Genomic DNA, 25,237 nt, shown 5'->3' on the forward strand with positions numbered 1-25,237 from the left:
AGAGGGAGGTGTTCAAGAGATAAGAAGGTGAATGGGGACGGAAGGGTTTTAGTGAACAGGTTGGAGGAAACAGGGTGGGGAATTATGAATGGAGGAGTTGCGGGAGATGAGGAAGGATGCTGGACTTATGTGGGAGCGGTTGGACAGTCGGTTATTGATTATATAGTGGGGAACGAGGAGGTAAGGGGGGATATTATGAAGTTAGAGGTGGGGGAGAAAGTTAATTCGGATCATCAACCCTTAACGGTATGGGTGAAAGGGGAGGGAGGAAAGAAAGGGGGAAAGAAGAGGAGATGGAATTGGTCGCTGGAGGGAAGGGAAGAGTTCAGGGAAAAAATGGGGGTGATACAGGGTAGAAGAGAGAAGGTAGAAGAAGAATGGGGATGGATGAAGGAGAGAATTGAGGGAATTATGAAAAAAGGGAATGAAAGAGAAGAATCAGAGAAGAGAAAAAAACGGGGGTGGTTTGACGGAGAGTGCAGAGAGGAGAAGAGGAAAGTGAGGAGAGAATTAAGGAGATGGAAACGAGAAGGAGGGAATGGTAAAGATTATAGGAGGTTGAAAAAAGAGTACGGAGTATTGTGTCAGAGGAAGAAGGAGGAGGAAAATAGAAGGTGGATAAAGAGAGCACAAGAGGCTAGAACGGAGGGGGATGTTTGGGAGATCGTTAGAAAGGAGAGGGGGAGATGGTATAGAGTAGAAGAACGTATAGAGATAGAGGTATGGAACCAATATTTTAAGAGTTTGTTGGGAGGGGTGGAGGGTAGGGTGTGCATGGGTTCATATGGGAATATTTGGGCGGATGAGGAGGATTTACTGAGTAGAGAAGAGATTAGGAAAGCGGTAAGTAGGATGAAAGATGGAAAAGCAACGAGCAAGGATGGGATTCCGGCTGAGGTATGGAAATATGGGGGAGTAGAGATAGAGAGCTGGATTTGGGATATGTGTAATAGGATATGGAGAGGAGAGGGGTGGATAAGGGAGTGGAGTGAGGGGTTGGTGATCCCGATTTTGAAGAAAGGGGAGGGAAGGAAGGTGACAGAATTTAGGGGGGTTACACTGACCTCATCGTTATACAAAGTGTATGCGGCAGTATTGGCGGAAAGGCTGAGGGAGGAGATCGAGGGTAAGGGGTTGATCCCACCGAATCAAACGGGGTTTAGAAAAGGGATGGGAACTATAGACAATATCTACGTTTTAAATTATCTAATAAACAGAAAAATACAAGAAAAAGGGGGGTATAGTATTATTTTTTGTAGATTTAAAGGCTGCGTTTGATTCGGTGGATAGAGCAATATTATTAAGGGCGATGAGGGAAAGGGGAGTGAGGGAGAGTCTAATAAAAAGATGTGGAAATGTGTTGAGGGAGACGTGCTTTAGAGTAAGGATAGGTGGGATGGAAGGAGAAGAATTCTGGACGGGAAGGGGGGTGAAACAAGGGTGTCCGTTGAGCCCCTTATTATTTAATATGTTAATGGCAGACCTGGAAGAGGAGATGAGGAAGGTGGGTTGGGGAGGAATAAAATTGGGGGATGAGAGAATTTGTTCCCTGGCGTATGCGGATGATGTGGTCTTGCTAGCGAAGGACGAGGGGGAAATGTGGAGTATGATGGGAAGATTGGAGGAATATCTAGATGAAAAGGGGGTGACGCTCAACACGGACAAATCAAAGATAATGAGGTGTAGGAAAGGGGGGGAAGATTTAAGAAAATAAGTTGGAGATGGAAGGGGAGAAAGATTGAGGAAGTTAAAGAATATAGATATTTGGGATATGTGGTACAGGGGAACGGAAGGCAGGAGGGACAGATAAGGGATAGGATGAGGAAAGGGGCGATGATAATGGGACAAGTTTGGGGGATTGGAAAGAGGGGATTTGGAGGGGACTGGGGCAAAAGGCTATGGCTTTTTGACTCTTTGGTGTGGTCGGTGATAGGATATGGGGTGGAAATATGGGGGTGGAAAGGGAGAGAAAAACTGGAAGGGCTACAAGATAGATATCTGAGGTGGGTACTAGGGGTAGATCGGGGGACACCGGGGTATTTGGTGAGGGAAGAAGTTCAGAGAGAGAAATTAGAAGGTAGAATGGGGAGAAGGGCATGGGGATATGAGAGGAGACGGGAGCAGGGGAAAGGAGGAGCTATAGCGAGGAAGTGTTGGGAAGAGACAAGGAGGAGGGCCAGGAAAGGGGTGTTTTTATCGGAATGGGAGGAAGAAAGGAGGGATTTTTTCAAGGAGAGAGGTATGGAGTTAAGGGAGATAGAAGAAAAAAGAGAGAAGGGGGAATTTGGGTGGGAAATAGTAGAGGAAATAGATAGAAATAGACAAAGGGAGGCTAGAAGGAGCAGGATTATGGAATCGAAATATAATGTTTGGTATAAATGGGTGAAAGGGGAGGGGGTACCGGGGTATTTAAAAAAGGGATGGGGAGAAAGTAGATGGCAAAGAATGGCGAGATTTAGGCTTGGAAGTGAGATGAAGGGGAATAGATACTGGATGGAAGAGAAGGAGAATGTATGTAGGGTGTGTGAAGGGGGAGTGGAAACATGGGAACATGTTTGGGAGGAATGCAGTGGGGGAGGAGCAGAAGGAAGTTGGCAGGAAATGGTGGAGGAGGTACTGAGGGAGAAAGGGGAAGGGGAGGAGTGGTTGAAGAGTATAGGGGGTAAGGAGGGAGAGAGAAAAAGGTATGGGGTCCAAGATGGATGAAGGTGTGAGTGATAAAGATTGAACGTTGGGGAGTATGAAAGGTGAGAAAGGATGGGATGGAATGGAAGGGGCGTATTGCGGTATAGGGGATGGTACGTAAAGGTGTTGAAACCAGTAGACCGATTGACACTGAAGGAAATGGAGGTCCCAGGCGAGGAGCGTGCAACTGTAGATTATAGTTGTTTCCGAATGAGAGCTTGAGCGTCGGTTGAAAGGCGTATGAGTGCGCAAAGTTGCTAGTCGAGATAGTATAATTTTATTTTCTTTCTTTGTATTTTATTATTTGTTAATTGTAAGTAGTTATATATGCGTAACATTTGTATGCGATGTATCCCGGGAAACGGCAGTCCTTGTAACCCCAAGGAACAATAAAGTATCAATCAATATTGAAGAGATGGTTTTGTCCGTGTCATAAGCTTATCCTCGCGTTTCGGGGACCACATCCGCGGCGGCCGCAAGCTCGCGCTAGCGTTTTCTTACACGCGTACGAGCGAAGAGCACCGCGGCCCATTTAGCCGATACGTTGCCGCAGGAGCGACGCGAGTAAGCGTTTCCGCGGAGATGCGCTCGCGCCAGCGTTTTTCTCCGAGCACCGCTACTTATGAGCTTATGTACGCGGTGCTCTCCATGCCGCTCACTCGTGACGGAAATAATAAGCTCGTTTAACGTTCGAGGATCAAACTATAATTTACGTCGCAATGTTCTACGCTCGCAGTAGGCACAAGGAGGCAATATTATAAGGAGGATAAAAGAAAATGTTCTGATTGAAGATAGAAACAATTTCATTTATTAATAATAATTTTTGTTTTTTATAAAATTAAGATTCGCGTTTTAGCAAAATAATACGAACAATTTCATTAAATCGAAGCGAAAGTAATTCTACAAATACAATGTCAAAGTAAACATCTAAAAATGTTAAGTTATTTATTTGCGTTTGTACATTACGTGCAATTTCCTAATAATTGCCTTTGACAGTAAGTTTTATAATTTCGCGATCAATGTAAGACAAGGGAAGTTTTAATTCTATTTCGTTAATTAAATATCTTGCAGTTACATTAACAGTATCGACTATAGAAACTAACTGCGTCAAATGCGCATCTACGCATTTTCTAATATTTTCCAAGCCGAGGAAAGTAGTTTTCTGCATCACTATCGCAACGGCGTAAGTTTTTCGTTTCTTCAACGGCGGCTGCGATTCTTCTTCCACCTTATCATTCGCAACATGATCCTTGTTTTCCTTGTATGTCACCAGTACAGCCCTCGCTCCGTAAGCAGTAGTGAAGTTGATCGAAATATTCTCGATAATAATGGGATCAGGTTTAATCTTTTGAGTCTCATTCAAGTATAGATTCATATGCTCCATATTGGCTTGAAACTTCTGCCACGTGTCGACGTCGAAGCAAATTCCATCAGCATAATTGCCTGATAATTTAACAATCGGTACGAAGCCACCGCCGTCGTTCCTCGATTGCAAACCAATGTGTATCTTCTTAGTGTGCGAAGAATTAAGTCCATACGTTGTAGATAACAATAAATAACGTTGCTCGTTTCTTCCGGCGTTATCGATGTCGATGTTGTCGTTATTATCCGTCTTGCGAATATTGCGATCGCGTTCAGATTTCGCAAAATTAGTTACTTCCTTACGTGTGGCCATTGTTTTCACTTGTAAAACGACACGAATAGTCACGACACGCGGCAAAATGGCGAAATCACGTGGAATTCTTTCTTCGTAGCACAAACTTATGTTTTCGTACGCTCGAATTCGAATGAATACGGAAGAGCGATTTGTCGATGTGCTTATATTGCCAATCTCCCTCTCTCGCAAAAATTTAAAAAATCAAAGTGGGGAAGACATAATTTATACGTGAAAAATCAGGATTTTTCATGTTCAGACCTGTGCGTTAAAAATAAGAAACTTCTAGAAATATTTAGAAATTTCTAGAGATGAGAATTGAGACGCACGTGTAACGCGAGAAGAGGACGAAAGAAAAATTTGTATATGTAAGTGAATAAACGAAAAAATCAATTTTTCATGTCAAATCGAATTTTTATGTTTAAACAAAACTCATTAAACAAAAAGAAAACGTATGAGAGATTATATTTTATTTGAAAATATTTTTGTTCTTTTAAAATATAGCATGGGATTTAGAAACTCGAGAACACAGGATTAGGACGAAGATTAGTGTAATAAATCGCCTGTAATAAAAGTAAAATAAATGTTTGAAGACAAAAAAAAGTAAGGCCGGTGATTTAGATCACGCAACATTATATGGTAGGATAAAAAAACAAGGTTATAGTCTACACAGCTATTTTTTTTGTAGCTGAAAAAATAAGAGCAAATGATTTTATGATTTTTCCCGATGCTGCTAAGGAAATAGTTGCAAAACTCAAACACCAGCTAGAATATTCGTCAGAAAAAAAATCGACGTTCGCCAATTAAATAACTAAAATCTTTTCTGCCACGCCTAGATGTTAAGAAAAGCATCATCCGATAGGTAAGTAAAGTAGATTAAGAATGCTCTACGTCCGTTCTTCTCGAAAAACGAAATAACCGCTAGCGAGAAAATTGAAAATTTTTCGAGCCTCCCATTCTTTTAAAATATAAACGAAGAAAATGTTGAATTTTTCAACGCCTGCTTTTTTGGTGGGCGTGGATATAAAGTATAAATTCTTCGTAACGTAATAGAAAATGCACATTTTGAATTTGACATCATCCGTGCTACGCAGCTTCGTGAACGCGTTTTCACGTATCGTGTTATCGTCGTGTGTTGTGAGTTACGTGTAAACGTTTAGTGCAGCGAGAAGGAAAAAATGGCAGCTCTGAAAAATTTAATATCGGAATGCGTAACTTTGGCCGCGAATTTAGCGCCGACGATAAATGCTGCGTCGTATTTATCACGGCTGACGGAAGAGCAGTGTAATAATTACGATATTTTCATGAAATTCGCGGGTTTGATCTCCAATTCTTTACTAGGAGTGCTATATAGATTGGGGCATTTCGGCGGTGATAAAGAACTATTAAACGCCGCCGCAGAAATAATATTAATGCGCGAGGCTTTTCAACACGAAGAAGAGGATGTGGGTGGGTATGTAGCCTATCTACTAGTAGCGAATCAACGTAGAATACAGTTAACAGGTAATTATTTTATTCCGTTCTTTCGACGAGAAAAAATATGAGACCGTGATTAAATTATAAACCTAAATTTTAAATCGTTTTTAATTATTCCTAGCGCGGAATACTTCTGTAAAACTCGCCGTAGTACCCCCCACCCGAAGACGTCGAGCGGAAGAAGAGCCCGAGGCAGGACCTTCGCGTAAGTTTACAGGGCACTAAAAATATATAATAATTATTTGTAAAAATATATAACAGTTACTGATAAAAAATTAAATATTTTCAGGAAGAGCACGAATACACCCACCGGAAAATGTTCCGATTGCTGTTATTGATATTTCTGGTAAGTTCACATTTTTAGAAAAAATAATAAAAATATTTTTAAAAGAAATATAAAAAATTTGTAATAATCTTAATATATAATGTATTATTTTAGACGACGAAGATGATATTGTAGTCGTTAATAATAATAATAACATCGAAACCAACGACGTCAATGACGACGTTGACGACGGCGACGACGACGACGACAACGATTCTATCTTTGGCGTAAGCTCAGCGGATAGCGAAGTGTTCACACAAGGTAAGACGATATGTAAAAATAAGTACAAAGCGCTGAAATTTGAATATACGAAGTAATATAAGACTTTATAATTATATATTATTTTTATAACAAAATTTCAAATATTAAAAATTAGAAATGGACCAGGAAGAGGAGCAAAAAGACGAGGAGGAAAATGACGAAGAGGAAGAAGAAATGGAGGCAGAAAATTATGAGCAGGACGAAGAAGGCGAATACGATCCCCGCGTGGAAGGTAACGAAGTTGTTTTACTTTTTGCAAAATTTTTATGTTCGAATTTAATCTTAAACAAATTTAAAATTTTAGCAATTCGTCGCTTGCCGATTATCTATTCTCCGGAATATTAGCGGCAGGAGAGCGGGATGCGTTACTCGAGATACGACGATTATCACCACGAGGTGAGTTATCTCGTTGTAATATAACACTAGCGGCTGTGCAAAGATTAAATTCGAGCATAAAATAAAAGCAATATTATAGTATTTTATACAATTTATATTCAATTTTACAATTTTCTTTTTTCGATAGTACAAAGCGGCGGAGGGGGTAGAGGATGTGGAGAAAACAACGCGTCTGAGAGAACATTATTATCACACTCGCAGAATAATGAAGAAGTAATCACGAGGGGGGAGAATGAAGAAGAAAATCTTGATAATACCTCGTCTGAGACGGAAGATGGAGAAGAGGAGGTGGAGGAGGAGGAGCAACGACAATCGCAACAGCAACCACAACAATAGCAACAGCAGGTCGGCGATAATTTTAATTATATAAATTTGATTAGTGAAAATGCCCGTAGATTTAGGAGATTTGGGGTAATCGGTAGAGAGGCGAGTTTCGCGATACGTCCATTACCCGAAGGCGGAGATATTTATCGTTCTTTAGAAAATGCGTTTCGAGAAATTCACGAATATGCGATAAATTCGAGTGAACCGGGTGATTATGTAGGATTATCGTTCGATTCGTCGAATTTATCACACGGACCCGCGGGTTTATCCTTTCGTCCAGTGCGTGATTTGACCCACGGGGATATTTGGGACCTTGTGAGCGCGGTAGCGCAGAGCGCGGGAGGACTCGATATCGCGGAACAATTTAATGTACTTATTTACAACATCTCTGTTCCTTTGGGGCGCGGGCGTGTCGCATTAACGCGAGAAAATATCGCGAAGCGCTCAATAGTCCAAATAAATAATTCCGACAACTTGTGTTTTCCCCGGTCTCTCGTAGTAGCGCAAACTTATTGCGAACGCGGTAACATTCGTACGGGAGAGTTACACGAAAAATGGAATAGAGTAAGACATCAGCAATCGGCGTTACAGTGCGAGTGGGCGTTAGAATTAACAAAAAGTGCCGATGTAATAATATCCGAGGAGGGATGCGGGGTTTATGAAATTGAGCGCTTCCAGCGATATCTCGCCGCAGACAATATCGTCGTATATAATTTTAGTACTTTCGGTCGCAGTGAGAAACCGTTCTATGACGGTACAGCGATACTCGCTTCTCTCGGACGTGAATCCTCTTATCCGCTAAATATTATGTATTATGAGGATTCACGTCATTACAGCCCTATATTAAATTTAAAAGCCGCCTCGGGTTCTCGTAATTATTGCGTAGCGTGCAATGTAGGCTTTCGAAACGATAGAGGTAGCGGTCACCGATGCTCACATAAATGCCCGCGTTGTTTTACCGTGCCGGCGTGCGATCACTCTGACGTACGAAACGTAAAATGCGGCGCGTGCAATCGGACGTTTTACGGTGCAACGTGTTTCGAGCGTCATCGTAGTGAAAAATCATATGACGGTAGATCGTCCGCCAGTGTTTGTAGTGTCCTACGATTTTGCGATAAATGCGGGTGCGTAGTTAAAGCGAAAGCGAAACACGAATGCGGAGTTTCTTACTGCAGATTATGTCATTCCACGCAACCTCGAAATCATTTATGCTATATAAGGCCTCTTCGACGCGTCGTTAATTCCTCTGCCGGACCATCGTCGTCGACATCGCCTCCGGTAGTAGAAGCGACGACAACGTCAGTAGATACAGCCGTCGAGGAGGAAAAAAGCACAATTGATAATGAGGAAACGAGCACATTTTCATATAAAGACAGAAAAGGACGCGTAGCATTTGTGTTTTACGATTTCGAAACGCGGCAGGACGAGACGATCGAAGGTACGACGTCAGTAAAAAAACACGTTCCGACACTCTGCGTCGCGCAACAAATTTGCGAAGCGTGCGCGCGAAACAATGACATGTCCGTGCGTTGTCGCTGGTGCGGAGTGCGAGAGTTCGTGTTTCGTAATGATCCGGTGAAATATTTTGTCGATTTCGCAACGCGAAGGACGAAATATTTCAAACAGATCATATGCATAGCGCATAATGCAAAAGCGTTCGACGCTCAATTTATTTTGAAACATATTGTGGAAAATAGCGTCAATCTCGTGCCGAAAGTTATTCTGAACGGAACTAAAATCGTCGTATTAACGGTTGGACATACAAAGTTTATCGATAGCGTAAATTATATGCCGATGCGTTTATCCGAGTTGCCGAAAACTTTCGGGCTGGAGGATACAGTGGATAAAGGCATATTTCCGCACTTATTCAATACTGTCAAAAATCAAATGTATGTTGGACCATTACCCGCCGCGCATTACTACTCTCCCGAAACCATGAAATCGAAAGAGCGCGAACGCTTTCTCGCGTGGCACACTGACATGCGGCTAAAAAACTCTGTGTTTGATTTTCAACGCGAGATAGTGCAATATTGCCGTACCGATGTTGATATACTTCGACGAGCGTGCATGGCGTTTAGAAAAATTTTTATAGATCGCGGAAATGTATGCCCGTTCGAGGAATGTACAACTATTGCTTCGACGTGTATGACAGTTTTTTGGAAAAACTTCTTACACACGAATACGATAGGTGTCATTCCAGCAGGCGGCTACAGAAAAGCGAACACGCATTCGCGTAAAGCTCTGCAGTGGTTGATATGGAAGGAGCGCGAGCTCGGTCATCCTATAAACCACGCAGGGCGTGCACGTGAATATCGCACGAACGACGGCACACTCGTCGATGGTTATTATGAAAAGACATCGGAAACGGGGATAACATCTCGTCACGTGTTGCAATTCCACGGCTGCTTTTGGCATGGATGTACTTCGTGCTTTCCGATAAATCGCGATAGACCGCTTCCGTCGGCTATGAAGCGTAGAGACACGATTGACTCGCGATACGAGCGAAGTCTCGCGATCACGTGGCGACTTCGACAACGGGGGTACTTGGTGACAGAAAAGTGGGAGTGTGCTTTCGATCGAGAAACGCGGGATAATCGCGAGATGCGCGAATTTCTCGAGAAGCATCCGTTGCTGGAAACAGCACCGCTCGATCCTCGCGACGCATTTTTCGGTGGACGTACGGGAAATATCGCGACACTTTACAAAATTTCGGGTGCGGAGAAAATACGTTACGTGGACGTATGTTCTTTGTACCCGTATGTATTGAAGACGGGTGCTTTCCCTATCGGCCATCCTGTCATTTATATCGGAGATGAATGCTCCACTTTAATCGGAACGGCACCGAATTATAATTTTGACTCTGTCGAAGGCCTCGTACGTTGTACAGTACTTCCACCGCGCGATTTATTTCATCCGGTACTTCCGTATCGCTCGCACGGAAAATTGTTATTTGCCTTATGTCGCAGTTGCTGCGAAACATTTTCGCAGTCGGCGTGTACGCACGAGCGTCCTAGCGAACGCGAATTCGAGGGCACGTGGGTGTCCTGCGAATTACGCAAGGCCATCGAAAAGGGTTATCTTGTGATAAAAGTAAATGAAATTTGGCAATATGAAATTAGTCAATATAATTGCGAAACACGGCAAGGTGGATTGTTCGCCGAATATATAAACTCATTTCTACAACTTAAACAGGAAGCAAGTGGGTGGCCGAGCGAATGCGAGGACGATGACGCTAAAGAGCAATATCTGAGGGAGTACGGGGAAACCGAGGGTATTGTTCTCGATAAGCGTAACATAGCGCGAAACCCTGGTTTACGTTCGGTCGCGAAGCTTTGTTTGAATTCATTCTGGGGAAAATTTGGCCAGCGATCCAATTTGTCGAACACCGAAGTCGTTAAAACGCAGCAGCGTTTTATGTCATTATTAACAAATCCCGAGCACGAGATAACCGATATATTACCTGTAAACGACGAGGTAATATATGTTTCGTGGCGATTGCGACGAGAGGCTGTCGTACCCTCACCGATAACCAACGTAGTAATAGCTGCATATACGACCGCGCAAGCACGATTAAAATTATACGAATATTTAGAGCGTTTAGATCGCCGCGTGTTATATTACGATACCGATTCCTGTATTTATGTGAGCACCGGTGATCCGCATGAATATGAGCCGTGCACGGGTAATTTTTTAGGCGATATGACCAACGAGCTCGAGAGCTACGGTCGCGGTAGCTACATCGAAGAGTTCGTGTCCGGTGGCCCAAAATTTTACGCCTACATTGTGCGAACACCCGGGGGCTGTGAATATGAGACTTGTAAAGTTAAAGGAATAACCCTTAATTACGAGAATTCGCGGCACGTTAATTTTAAGAGCATTAAAAAATTATTAGCGCGAGAAAAGAATCAAGAAAAAGAAAAAGAAGATGACGTAGGAGAAGAAGAAAATGAAACTACAATAAATCTACGTTTTAGAGCAATTCGACGCACCGCGTTTCATGAAATTGTAACGCGGGACGAGACGAAAATATGCGCACCAGTATTGGTAAAACGTAGATTTATTAATAGCCGCTACTCAGTTCCGCACGGTTATTTATCATCGGAATAATAATATTCTTTTCTCGCGTATTTTCTTCGGTCTTCCACGTCTTTCTTTCAAAGTAGAATATAAGAATTTTATACATTTTTTAGGAAAGTAATGTAAATTATTGTAATAGTTGTAGTATTTGTATATAGTATTAGTAATAATTGTAACAATAATTGTAACATTTATAAAATGTTTTGTTCCTGTAATTTTAAGTGTAATAAGCTATAAAGAAAATATATATTATGTATCACGTCTATGTAATAATATCAATTTTATTTAAAAAGTAGCATAAAGTAAAATTTTGTACTTCAAATTGTCTAATATTTTCCTTCTCTCTATTCTCCCTTTACTTCGAAATAATTTTATTCTTTTCAGCAATAAAACCTGGACATAGCGTTACTAAATACGAACTCGAACGCACGTGTTTTCTCTTAGGCCTCCTTTGTGACCTGAGCTGCCAATAATATCCGACAATGCGACGCTGAGTAAGCGATTAGTCGAAATTGTAAACGGACGCTGGCCAGATGTATTTTTTACTTATTTTTTGTTTCTTTTGTTACCGACGGTGTTGACGATATTTGACAATACGACACTGAGTAAGCGGTCAGTCGAAATTAGTGCATGCTCATATTTTTTATCTTTTTTCAGCACTATACATAGTCACCGGGGCCTATCCGCTCTATCGCTACAGGTAGACGTGCGACGTGCGAAGTGTCATAAACGCCACGACGGCAGCGCTATACCTCGATTTTTTTATCGCCATATTGTTGGCTTTTTTTCAGAAACCCTGTCCGCTCTCCCCTTCCCCACCAAATACAAAAATCAACCAATCAGCGTGCCGGGCCACTATAGTTAGAGCCTATCATAGACGGTCGGGGTGTCATAAACCCCCACGCCGGCTTCGCTATACCTCGATTTTTATCGCCATTTTGTCGGCTTTTTCCAAAACCCTCCCTACTCACCCACCATCTTTCCAAAAAAATTCAGCCAATCAGAATGCTGGGCCACTACCCAGACAGCACACAATGTCCATTGGACGTCCAGTTTTGGTTTTTATTTAGTCCGAACATCCATGGACATAATATGAACGTTTTAAGAATATCCATTATTCGACGTTCAAAGTATATTTATTTTAGATGTTTAAAAAATGTTCATTATTGGACGTTAAAAGTATATTTATATTTAGACGTTTTAAAAATGTTTTATGTATATATAAAAAATGTTCGTCGAAATTTTGTCTGATCTTTTGATTGCGTTCGGGAACCACACGCTCTTAGAGCCAGAGTGTCGTTTTCTATCTTTGTTATTTACGAAAAGGTGAACTAGGACAGAAACACACTCAGAGTGCTAAGAGCGTGGGTCCCGAACGCAGGCCTGTGAACATTCTTTCGTTAAACGGAGTATACATACTCTGTTTTACTTGCCTCGTGATTGAGGATGCTTTTAGATCCGCGATAGATCTAAAAAGAATATCTCGTGAGCATTCACTTGTTTATGATGTTTTCTGACCGAATATTACGTGCATGTGATATTCAATTTTTCTCGTCCTTCCCGCCTTCGCCAGTTCTCGAAGAGTGGTGCTGCGCATATACTAGAAGGTAATCCTTATTTATTTCATTATTATATTCATTAATAAACTTTATAAAATTATAAATTAATTAGCGTACATATTTTTTCATATATTTTTCATATTTTCCGTGCACTTTCTTGTAAATTCAATCTTTCGAAAAATAGTAAGGTTATGGTAACAAAATTCCAAATAAAATGAAAAATATAATTAATCCTAAGGCATATCATTTCATATGACATTCTGAAATGCATTATTTGAATTCTTTAATCGTTTTTAACAATTAACACATTGATTTTTATTAAAATTATTGTCTATTGTGAACTTGGTTCATTAAAAGAAGTCAACTTTCATTACGTACCTTGTTATTATAATTGCAATATTTAGGGCTAATTATAATTTTATTGTTTCTTCATTAAGTTTCTTCATTTTAATATAAAAGTTTATTAAAGTTCATATACATCCCATCCATGCATAAAGACACCTTAAAATGTTTTATCGCAAAACATTTATTTAAAATTTTGAATACATATAGTATAATTCTGGATTTTTCTATCGCATCTTTTTCTTGTAATTTAATCAAGTTTTATATTTCAGACCATCTGTTACGCATACAGTGGAGAAACGTTACAAAGAACATCTTACACAACATTTTGTTTTATCTGGAAGTCAACATTGGTAACATCTAGTACTGTTTTGTCTGGAAGTCAACATTGGTAACATTTGGTACTCAACATTGAATATAAGGTAAAATATAATTATATGTTTATAATCTTTGTGCTCTTGAAGCAATTTTTGCTTTGATTATTTGCTCGCAATGGGACAGATGTTTTTCGCTTTTAGTCTTAACGTCATAATTCAACATGTCCATAGTGATAGATCATAAGCCTTAAAAAAATGTAATAAGTTTGCAACTTCTTGATGATTATTTTTTAATTTTTTAATTAAATTTATTTTTTATTTTTTAATTTTTTAATTTTTTTAGAAATTATGTTTAAAATATATATATTCTCATCATGTATCATCATTAAAAAATATATTAGTATTTATCAAGAAATATTTATCAAAAAGACGAAAGAATCAACTGATAAATTGTGAAATATATCGTAACAGATATCTAAATATATGAAGAAGACATTAAAAGTAGAAAACATAAGAAACATTGCGACTAATGCGGTGAAAGAAATCATTACTTTGATATATAATAATATATATCAAAAGTTATATATACAGGGTATCCGGTAATAGTCGCATCAACCGTCGTGTGCAGGTAGAGCTAGTTAAACCGAGTAGAAAAGTCCTCTACCATTTTGCGATATTCTCAATAATAAGAGAGAAATAAATTAAAGAAAATCAGCCAATTCGCGCGATGATAAGCGTGCGGCGAGAAGAGACAGCCCACTCGGGGGTCCAGAGTTAGCGCTACTCGTATGGAGTTACTGTCTTTTGTAAAGCGCTCCTCCCCGCTTCATCGCGCGCTTAGCAACCGTGTAACATTATACTGTTTCTTTTCGCCGCATGCTTAGTAACGACATAAAACTGGGCTGTCTCTTCTCGCCGTCGTCACACGAATTGGCCGATCTTTATTAATTAATATTTCTCTTATTATTGAGAATATCGCAAAATGGTAGAGGACTTTTCTACTCGGTTTAACTAGCTCTACCTGCACACGACGGTTGATGCGACTATTACCGGACACCCTGTATATATATATATATATATTACTTAATATATATATATATGGAGGGGTAAAAGCCATAGTGGTGTAAGTCAAATTTTTTAGAACATTAACTTGTACATTAGATGCAATTTATATATTGTATAGAGTGCATCTATGCACACGAGTCAATATTTTAAAAAATTTGACTTACCCACTATGGCTTTTATCCCTCCATATGTATATATATATAGTAAAATGATACCAAAAGTAATATATATATATATATATATATATTTATATATTTCTTTCACCGCATTAGTCGCAATGTCTCTAATGTATTTTACTTCTAATGTATTTAGATATTTGTTACGATATATTTCACGATTTATCAATTGATTCATTCCTTTATCTTTTTGATAAATACTTCTTGATAAATACTGTATACTGCTTTTTGATGGGATGATACATGATGGGAATATATTTTAAAAAGACACAATTTCTAAAAAAACTGAAAAAATAATCATCAAGAAGTTGTAAACTTATTACATTTTGTTAAAGTTTATGATGTACCACTACAGACATGTTGAATTATGACTATGAATTATTAAAAGCGAGAAGATTATGTATCTTAATTTGTATCTTAACATTCTATAATACAAAGAGAGATCTTACGTCTGAAGATTATATTAGGGAATATATATTGATAGGGGAGGGTATCTACAATTCTTCCCTTTGCGAATATTGCGATTGATAGCGAACGTTTTATGAGACGTAACGATACGAAAGCGACGCGAATGCTTTACTTAAAACGATAATTACGCAAAGCCGCGTGGATAGCGAGATTAAACCAATACATATGCAATTAATGAGCAAAGGTAAGCGACTCACCGTGCGATGCGTGCCTCGTGGTTCTCAAGCAGATCTTCCAAAGCTTTTTCCGTGCAGCATGCAGTGAGCGTTAAGCTATAAAGCAGTGTGCGTAAGAGAGAGAGAGCGAGATAAGCGTGCCGAATGCAGTTCCTTCCATCCAGGCAATTTCAACTCCTGCAAAGGGATGAAGTCTCCTCTCTTCCAGTGAGGTATGAGCAACCAGTCGTGTAGATACTGAGCCAGTATTCGAACAAGTGTTCCGGAGCGGATCTCGTGAGCAAGTGTCCGAGCCTTCTTCCTGTAAGGCACGGCAAGCGAGTAGTGTGCTCCCACACTCAATAATTTGGATCGATGGATAGCGATGGCAGCACCGTTTAGTTAATCGATTACCTTTGGGCTCCGATTCGCTATCCATCGGCAATACGTTACAATAAAGTCAAAATAATTTACAATAAGCATTCGAAACGACAAACATGTTAAAGAAAATATAACTATCGCGATAACAATAATAGACAAAACTAACATACGACACGAACAATTGGTGAGCGCCAAACATACCGCCCACCAAATATATATATATATATATATATATTTTCAATTAATTATCTGGTGGACTGCCCTTCGGCAATGGGCAGAGCTTCACCAAAGGACGTGTTAATGAGCCATTCGTTGTTTTTACGGTGGCTACTCGCGGAACTCCGTCACTACCGGGATGCAATTCTGTGATGCGTCCTCGCTTCCAATGCAAAGGAGGGACGTTATTCTCTTTCACCAAGACCAACGAACCCTTCTCGATCGGATCGATTTGATTGAGCCATTTTGGACGTTGCTGCAGGGTATGGAGATACTCCTGATGCCAACGCTTCCAAAAGTCCTGATGCATTCGCTGCGCCAGTTGCCATCTATCCAGTCGATTCATCGGCACCAAGGTCAAATCAGGACTCGGAATGGACACGAGTGGTTCCATGGTGATGAAGTGACCCGGCGAAAGTACCGTGAGATCGTTCGGATCGGAAGTCGTAGGACAGAGAGGCCTTGAATTCAACACGGCCTCTATCTGAGCGAGCACCGTACTAAATTCCTCGAGCGTGAGGATTTGATCGCCTACTACCCGTTTGAGATGGGTCTTCATCGATTTCACTCCCGACTCCCACAGTCCTCCAAAATGAGGCGCGGATGGAGGATTGAAAGACCATCTTATTTTCTCGGTCTCTGAAGCGAACCGCATGTGATCGACCAGCTCTCGATGCGCACCAACAAAATTAGTTCCGCAGTCGCTAAACAGTAACGAGCATCTTCCTCGCCTGGCCACGAATCGGCGCAAGGCTGCTAAAAAGGAATCCGTGGATAACGAGAAAGCTATTTCCAAATGAATAGCCTTGATCGTGAAGCAAACGAACAAGCAGACATAGACTTTGAAAGGTGTTATTCCGCGAGCACGACGATTAGTTACCAGGAAAGGTCCTGCATAATCAGTCCCGGTAACAGAAAAAGGCTTTACCTGAATTACGCGCTCCGAAGGTAGATCAGCCATAGGCGGCTGCGCAAAACGAGGATTAGCGCGAAAGCACTTGTAGCACCGGGATAAAACGCGTTTTATCGCTCGATGTGCTCCTAAAATCCAAAAGTGTTGCGCTAGCAAGTACTGCATCGCGCGTCGACCTGGATGTAAATGTACCTGATGAGTATGCTTAACGACGAGGTCCGTGAGCCTATGCTTGTTAGGTAACAACGCTGGATGTTTAGATTCATAGGGTAGCACGGAATTTACGATCCGACCGCCCACCCTGAGAATCCCCGCGGTATCTATGAACGGTCTAAATTTATGCAAGGTCTTGGGAATTCTTTTGCCTTCTTTTATTCGAGAAATCTCCTTAGCGAAATGGCGTGTCTGTACTGATTTGACCAGGACAAGCAATGCCGAATGCATTTCCAACTGATCTACTGCTACAGAGGCTGAAACTGGCTTCCCTTTTGACTTAGCGATAAAGCGTAAACAATAAGCCGCTATTCTGGAAATTTTATTCAACGAAGAGAAACGATCTAGTAACGACATGAGCTGATTCGAGTTTACGACACAAGCAAAGGTTAGAGTTCTGGCTTCTTCCTCCACCAGAATATTCGATTCGACAACGGATTCGAGGTTAGACTCGACAACAGATGCGGGTTTGGACGCGACGGCAGATTCAGAAGGAGACTCGAAGTCCAACAACCAGTCAGGGCCATGCTACCACATAGCACAGTCCAGCAGCTCCTTCGGGTACAAACCCCGTGAGCAATGATCCGCCGGGTTAGAATTAGTGTCGACGTGCCCCCAGGACGAGATTTGTATCTTTTCTTGTATCCTGGCCACTCGATTACGTACGAACGTCTTCCATCGATGGGGAGCGGAACGTATCCACGAAAGCGCGACCATAGAATCGGACCAGGCATACACGCTGTCAAGTTTCAGATGATCCTTGAAGACTTACTGGAGGTATGCGATCAGATCCGAGAGCAACACCGCTGCACAGAGCTCCAAACGAGGCAAGGTGATAGACTTAAGCGGAGCGACTTTAGATTTGGCGCTAAGCAGCCGAATGGTTACGCCATCAAGCGCGACAATGTGCATGTAAACTACGGCTCCATAGCCTTGTTCACTAGCGTCACAAAATCCGTGTATCTCACGGCGAACTACGTTATTTCGAGCTAAAGAACGAGGTATGCGAAGCGAGGTTAAAACTGAGAGCTCAAACCTATACCTGTCCCAGCGCTGACACACCTCCAAGGGAGGTGTTGTGTCCCAATCTAGCTTCAAGGTCCACAAGAGTTGAATTAACCTCTTCGCTGCGAACGAGAGAGGCGTCAAGAAACCCAAGGGATCAAATATTCGAGCTAGTTCTGAGAGAATTGTACGCTTGGAACAATCTCTGTTCAAAGTGTTGACTTGAAACCCGAAGCTATCTGAACTAGAGTACCAACGAAGTCCTAATATTTTGAGAAATTGATTCTCTTCTGATTCGAACGACATCATCGAGCTACTGCAGTACTGAGGATCCAAATCGGCTAACACTTCTGGATGGCTGCTTGCCCACTTCCTCAGTTCGAAACCGCCACTTTGAAGCAACAGCTGCAACTGATTCTGCAAATTGCGAGCCTCTTCCATTGAGTGTACACTAGTAACTATGTCGTCCACATAGAGAGAAGACATGATCGTAGAAGACGCCATGGGATGACTATCTCTACCGTCCTTCGCTAGTTGGAGCAGACAACGAATTGCGAGATAAGGAGATGGAGTGACCCCAAATGTTACCGTTTTCAACCGGTAATCGGATATCTGATCCTCCTCGGAGAAGCGCCATATGATCCGTTGGTAGTCGCATTGGCCAGGCTCGATCCATATTTGTCGAAACATCTGCTTGACATCCGCAGTTAGAGCCACGAATCCAGTACAGAAATGAAGAAGAATCGCCATCAAATCTTGCTGCAGCTTGGGTCCACTCAACAAGGTCTGATTCAATGACGATCCGTTGGTACACCTAGACGAAGCATCGAAAACGACACGTAACTTAGTGGTCTCACTGTCGAATTTTATTACTCCATGATGGGGTAAATAATAAACCGGCCCGTCTGCTGGATAGGGCTGTTTAATTAACTCCATGTGACCACTGTCGAGATAATCTTGCATGAATTTGCAATAATCTGTTTTGAAGGTAACGTCCGCTTTGAAGCGGCGTTCGAGCGAGCGAAATCTATTAAGCGCGATTTGACGAGAGTCAACGAAACAAGGGAGATCCCTCGAAAAGGGATACGAGACTATAAAGCGACCTGAGTTCCCGCGACGAGTAGTCCGCTCGAACAATTCCTCACAGCGCCTATCGTTGTCAGAACTTGAAGTACAATCTGGAATTTCCTCCAATTGCCAGAATCTACTTAATGTGTCATCAATCGATTCTATGGTGGTCACACATGAACGCAGGTTTCTCGGAGAATGCGAGGAAACCGCGCCCATCAGAACCCACCCGAAAATAGTGTTGAAGGCATCCGGATCTCCGAAGCTTCCCTTACGACGGCCATCGCCAAGAATAGAGACGAACATTTCAGCTCCCAAGAGGATGTCGATTGAACAAGGAAGATGGTAGTCCGGGTCGGCGAGTGGTAAACCTTCCAAATGCTTCCATGACTTCTTCTCAACTTGAATATTTGGCAAGGGAGAAACGATACACGACAGCACTGTAGCTTCAACAGGCAATCGAATATCAGCCCGATTAGCTACTTGAAGTACGAAAGAGGTCCTACCCTTGGCGGTGGCGGCCTTGACATCATTCACGCCTAAGACCAGCATGCGATGCTTGGTGCGGTTAAATCCTCCTCTTCGCAGGCAACTCTCGGTGATGAAGTTTGATTGACTAGCGCTATCCAACAAAATACGAACCGGGAAGGTGTTGCCGTGAACGTCCAGAATCTCGGCCTTCACAGTAGACAGTAATATTACCGGTCTGGATTCTACCACGCTAGTCAGCACTACGGCTTGAGAGCCTTGTGACGAAGCAGCCATCTCAGCATCCTGTGTCGGAGAAGCCGGGCTGGCAGTAGCGACTGTTGAGGCGGCACTAGGGTTTTGATCAAAGTGCAGGAGCGTGTGATGCTTTAATTGGCATGACCGACACGTCCAGGTAGAAGGGCAGGACTTCACATTATGACCTACACGAAGACAATTAATACACAATTTCAATTTCTTGACGAGAGAAAATCTGTCCCTAATCGCGGACTTCAAAAATTGAGGACATTTTGTAAGAACGTGTTGCTCCTTACAAACCAGACAAGCTGCTGAACTGGTCACAAAAGACGATACCGAAGCTCTGGATTTGAAGGATGAAGTATTGTACTTCGCGTCCTTTTCTCCTGGTTTGTTCGAAAAATCCGAGGAAGGAGCCATGACGGCAAGAACCTTGCAATACTCCTGCAGGAACTTTATTAGCTGCTCATATTGTGGAACCTCGGTCTTGCGATGTTCCGACTCAAACTTCTCGCGCAAAAACGGTGTGAGTTTATCCAGCAATAAATTAAGCAGTATGAAACTCCACGATTCCTTCGGAAACTTCATCAATTGCAACGCTCTTATGTTCTCGCGGAATGTATCCAGCAATGCAAGCAAAGAACTTGCCGAATCTTGCTTCAAGGGCTTTGCCTTAACGATCGAATTCCAATAGTGAGTGGCTAACTTCCTCTTGTTCTGATAGCGGCCTATCAACGTATCATACGCGATCGGATAATGGTCTTCGGAAAACGGCAAATTTTTTATGATGGTCAGCGCTTCCCCCCTCAACGACGACAACAAATATTGATATTTCTCCATGGCGGAGATTTGCTTGTTTTTATGAATCGACGTATTGTAAAGCGCAATAAATGAGGGCCAGAGTGGTAACTCTCCGGAGAACTGAGGGAGCGTTATCTTCGGCAACCTAATCGTCGAGCTGTGAGTCGAGTCACGAGTGGATGATGTCGCCGGTCGAGACAGTTCCGTCATCGAGGAATGTTGAGCTTTTATCGCGTAATGCATCTTGTCGAACTGGACTCTAATTAGATCCTCCTTATCAAAATCCGTCGCTTCATGAAGTAATTTCAAATGCACATGCTCGAATTCGTCTGCAACTGTCTTTAAACTAGGATAACGGGCAAGAAAGAGCGATTTGTCTTGTGGACTGGAGTCGGCTATCAAAGAAGCATCATAAATCTCCTTCACTCTCCTCTTGCATAACTCTCGTTTGGCTTGCGCGATCCTCGGCATCTTAACTTGAGTGTAGCGAATTACTAAATATACAGAAAGGATCGAGAAACGAGGAAGAAATACGAGCGAAGGAGAAGGGTAACAAGAGCGAAATGAACGAAGAAAAGAGAAAGCAGAGACGAAAACAATAGAGGATATGAAAGAAGCTAAATGAAAGAAATATGACACAAAAGGCGACAACGGATGATGAACAACGGGTGGAGAAACGAATGATAGAGGCAACGGACCGCGTTTTCTTACTATAGTTTCGTGAAAGCTCCGTTTAAAATATTACCTTTATGTATTATTGTAGTGATAGCGACCGATAATAATTCCGATTCGCATAATAAGCGATACGAGATTGAAAGTTAATACAATGTAAGGCAATACACGAGCGGCTCAATACCCGAGAACGTCCTTGTATACAAGACAGACAATGAGATAACGACCGCTGACGGTAATCAACAACGTATGGCTCAGTAGCACGTATCCTTGGAATTTGCCTCTGATATTACAAACCTGTAAATGTGCTGAAAATAATATGTCCGCTGACAAATTAACAACAATGTTAGCACAATGTCAAGTAATAAGCAAATACAATAAAGAAGAGAATAATAAGCGCAAATTCAAGTATAATATTGATCAGTAACTGAAAGAAAATATAGAAGTAATAAGCGCAATATAAGTATCAATGTTCAATAAATTAAATATGAAATAGCAATAAGAAATAATATTTGCAAATAATAAGCGCGAAATAATAACGAAATTAATTGCAAATAAGTGTAGCGAAAATATTCAATAACGAAAAGATAATACTAACTCGAAAATTAAGGATAACATGATAATTGCAAATAGTAACCAAAATAGGCGCAATGGCAAATGACAAATAATAGTAACAAAATATTGTAATAATAAGGAATAAAAATGATTGCAAATAGTAAGCGCAAAATAGTAACAAAGTACTCGCAAATGATAAACGATACAAATAATAGTAGCGAAAATATTCAATAACGAAAATATCGCAATAATAAAGCGAAAGTAATGACTAAATACTTGCGAATAGCAATCGCAAAGTAATAACGAACGTAGCAATGAGCACAATGTTCGATTAACAAGTGCTGCAAATATTTGTTTAAAGTACAACGAATTAATTCAACGCAATCAATATTAGCAAGATTTCGAAGTTTGAACGAATCGAGTATAGTGCTCACGAGATACCGACGCGTAGACAAACAAGCAAAAAAAGGGACTATGGAATGTCCGCAAAAAACGAGAGAGAGAGCGAAATGTAAAGAGAATACGACAGAGCGATATCGAAATAACGAAATAACGAAATAAATTGATGATCGAAATCTTACTAAATTTTTAATGTTAACGTTAAATTAACGGTAATCCGGCTCGAAGGACCAATGATAGGGGAGGGTATCTACAATTCTCCCCTTTGCGAATATTGCGATTGATAGCGAACGTTTTATGAGACGTAAGCGACGCGAATGCTTTACTTAAAACGATAATTACGCAAAGCCGCGTGGATAGCGAGATTAAACCAATACATATGCAATTAATGAGCAAAGGTAAGCGACTCACCGTGCGATGCGTGCCTCGTGCTTCTCAAGCAGATCTTCCAAAGCTTTTTCCGTGCAGCATGCAGTGAGCGTTAAGCTATAAAGCAGTGTGCGTAAGAGAGAGAGAGAGCGAGATAAGCGTGCCGAATGCAGTTCCTTCCATCCAGGCAATTTCAACTCCTGCAAAGGGATGAAGTCTCCTCTCTTCCAGTGAGGTATGAGCAACCAGTCGTGTAGATACTGAGCCAATATTCGAACAAGTGTTCCGGAGCGGATCTCGTGAGCAAGTATCCGAGCCTTCTTCCTGTAAGGCACGGCAAGCGAGTAGTGTGCTCCCACACTCAATAATTTGGATCGATGGATAGCGATGGCAGCACCGTTTAGTTAATCGATTACCTTTGGGCTCCGATTCGCTATCCATCGGCAATACGTTACAATAAAGTCAAAATAATTTACAATAAGCATTCGAAACGACAAACATGTTAAAGAAAATATAACTAGCGCGATAACAATAATAGACAAAACTAACATACGACACGAACAATTGGTGAGCGCCAAACATATATATATATTTAAACTATTGTATTGTTTAAATTAGTTATATGAATTTTCTTGATAAAATATGAAATATTTCGTTAAATATTCATTTTTCGATGATTTTATTTTAATAATATCTGATTAATTCTATTTATAAAACTTACTCTTTTGAAATTATTTAAATATAACTTTTAAAATGAGACATTGTATATATGTTTATATACGATGTCCCATTGAGTAATATACAGGGTGTCCGGTAATAGTCGCATCAACCGTCGTGTGCAGATTCCTGGGATCATTTGGAGACGATTTTTCCTCAGCAAAAATGTCGAGACACCAATAATTTTCGAGTTATAAGCGATTGAAAATAAAGGGTTTTTCGCAAACTAAGCCTTGTGGAAATAAAATAATAATAAATTCACATTCTTCAGTTAATTTTAGATAGAGTTTACTTTAATAGAATTTTAATTTAAGGCTTAGTTACAAAGATACATGATGGCAAAAATTGAAAACATGCAAAAAATAATGACCTCCCTCGACATTTTCGCTGAGGAAAAATCGTCTCCAAATGATCCCAGGAATCTGCACACGACGGTTGATGCGACTATTACCGGACACCCTGTATATGTATATATATATATGTATATATATATATATATATATATATATATACAGGGTGTTGAAAAAAAGGGTAAAATATTTTAAGAGGATTTAGTATGTCCAAAAACAAGTCGAAAAGTCTTAATAAACATGAGTCCGCAAATAAATCGTTTTTGAAATATTTTTAATTTTATTTTTTTTTATAATTTATATTTTTTTGTTTTAAATTATTTTTATTATAATTTATGCGAAAAAATAAGCTGGTATTTTACCTTATCTTAAAGAAGAAATATTCATGTGAATATAGGTAAATTAAATTAAATTATAGGTAAGTTAAGTTATATGACATATTGCAAATATCTCAAAAATGACTTCTTTGCGGACCCATGTTTATTAAAACTTTTTAACTTATTTTGAGGCAAACTAAATTCCCTTAAATTATTTTACCTTTTTTTTTCAACACCCTGTATATGTATATACACATATTTTGTATATATATAAAAGTTATATATATTATTGTATATGTATGTATATATGTATATATATAAGTTATACATCAGCATCTCAGAGGTAAACTGTATATTAAATCATATTTTTCGAAAAGTATGCAGTAAAACATTTTCCAATTTAAATGTAACTAAAATTTACCCATAATCCATAATTATGTCACTTATTGAAATATCTTTGTAAGTGTTGCAAATTAGCATTGAAACTAATAAAAATTTCAAACAGTCTACTAAAAATTTACAAAGTGACTTAATATAGTTTACCTTTAAGATGCTGATGTATGCTGATATATTTCATATACATTCATATATACATTCATATATGGCACATTATTTTAGCAAGGCAAAATAATTTTGTTTATAGTGTCAAGATGACAGATTTTCTAATACTAAAAGTGTTATTTGTTCAATTTATAACTTTTTCTTGTCGAGCGACAATTTAACGTTTTTCTACAAACAAAAAATATCCAATAGATACTTTTTAAATTAAAATTTGAGATAAATAATTTTAATTTCATTGCTAGAAAAAATTTCAAATTTTAAATAAAACTTAAGAAATAAATTTGTTTGTATTAAATTTAATTACAAAATTAGTTATAAAATTAACCGTATACAATATTTTTTATATAAATTTAGATTTTATTTTTAGTTCTGTGAATCTGTCATTCCATCAGCATCTATTTTCTCATCTGTAAGTTGAGAATTTAATAATGTCCGAAATTAAGAAATATTATATGAGAGCAAAGAGAAAGCGTTTCCAAGAAGAAGTCTTTTCTGATCCTGAGCCTAATCCTCCTAAAATTATTACAAGATCCTCTGAACCAACAAATATAAGTATCCTACCAACAAATATCTCTACCAATGACATACAACCAGAATCGCAACCAGAACTTTCTGAAAACATTTTAGAATCAGATTTGTTCTTTTATGAATCTGATAAATCAAATGAATATCTTCCACTTTTCTCCCACTCACC

The 25,237-nt window shown here is 40.1% G+C and overlaps 3 protein-coding genes across 3 annotated transcripts; 1 reads left to right on the top strand and 2 right to left on the bottom strand.

The window, feature by feature from the left end:
* The first annotated feature begins 7,182 nt into the window (after positions 1-7,182).
* Positions 7,183-11,902, top strand: LOC145947372 (uncharacterized). Its single transcript, XM_083057172.1, has 3 exons — positions 7,183-7,208; positions 7,841-10,938; positions 11,856-11,902. The coding sequence occupies exons 1-3, from the start codon at positions 7,183-7,185 to the stop codon at positions 11,900-11,902; spliced, it is 3,171 nt and encodes a 1,056-aa protein (XP_082913298.1).
* A 4,000-nt stretch (positions 11,903-15,902) lies between these two features.
* On the bottom strand, positions 15,903-17,360 carry LOC145947373 (uncharacterized). Its single transcript, XM_083057173.1, has one exon. The coding sequence runs from the start codon at positions 17,358-17,360 to the stop codon at positions 15,903-15,905; it is 1,458 nt and encodes a 485-aa protein (XP_082913299.1).
* Positions 17,361-17,771: 411 nt separating this feature from the next.
* Positions 17,772-21,074, bottom strand: LOC145947374 (uncharacterized). Its single transcript, XM_083057175.1, has one exon. It carries the CDS (start codon positions 21,072-21,074, stop codon positions 17,772-17,774), a length of 3,303 nt encoding a protein of 1,100 aa, XP_082913301.1.
* Positions 21,075-25,237: the final 4,163 nt, after the last annotated feature.

Source organism: Prenolepis imparis, unplaced genomic scaffold (genome assembly GCF_030444845.1).
Source record: "Prenolepis imparis isolate NDT839.2.m4 unplaced genomic scaffold, iyPreImpa1.0 SCAF_70, whole genome shotgun sequence".
In the NCBI taxonomy this organism is placed as follows: domain Eukaryota; kingdom Metazoa; phylum Arthropoda; class Insecta; order Hymenoptera; family Formicidae; genus Prenolepis; species Prenolepis imparis.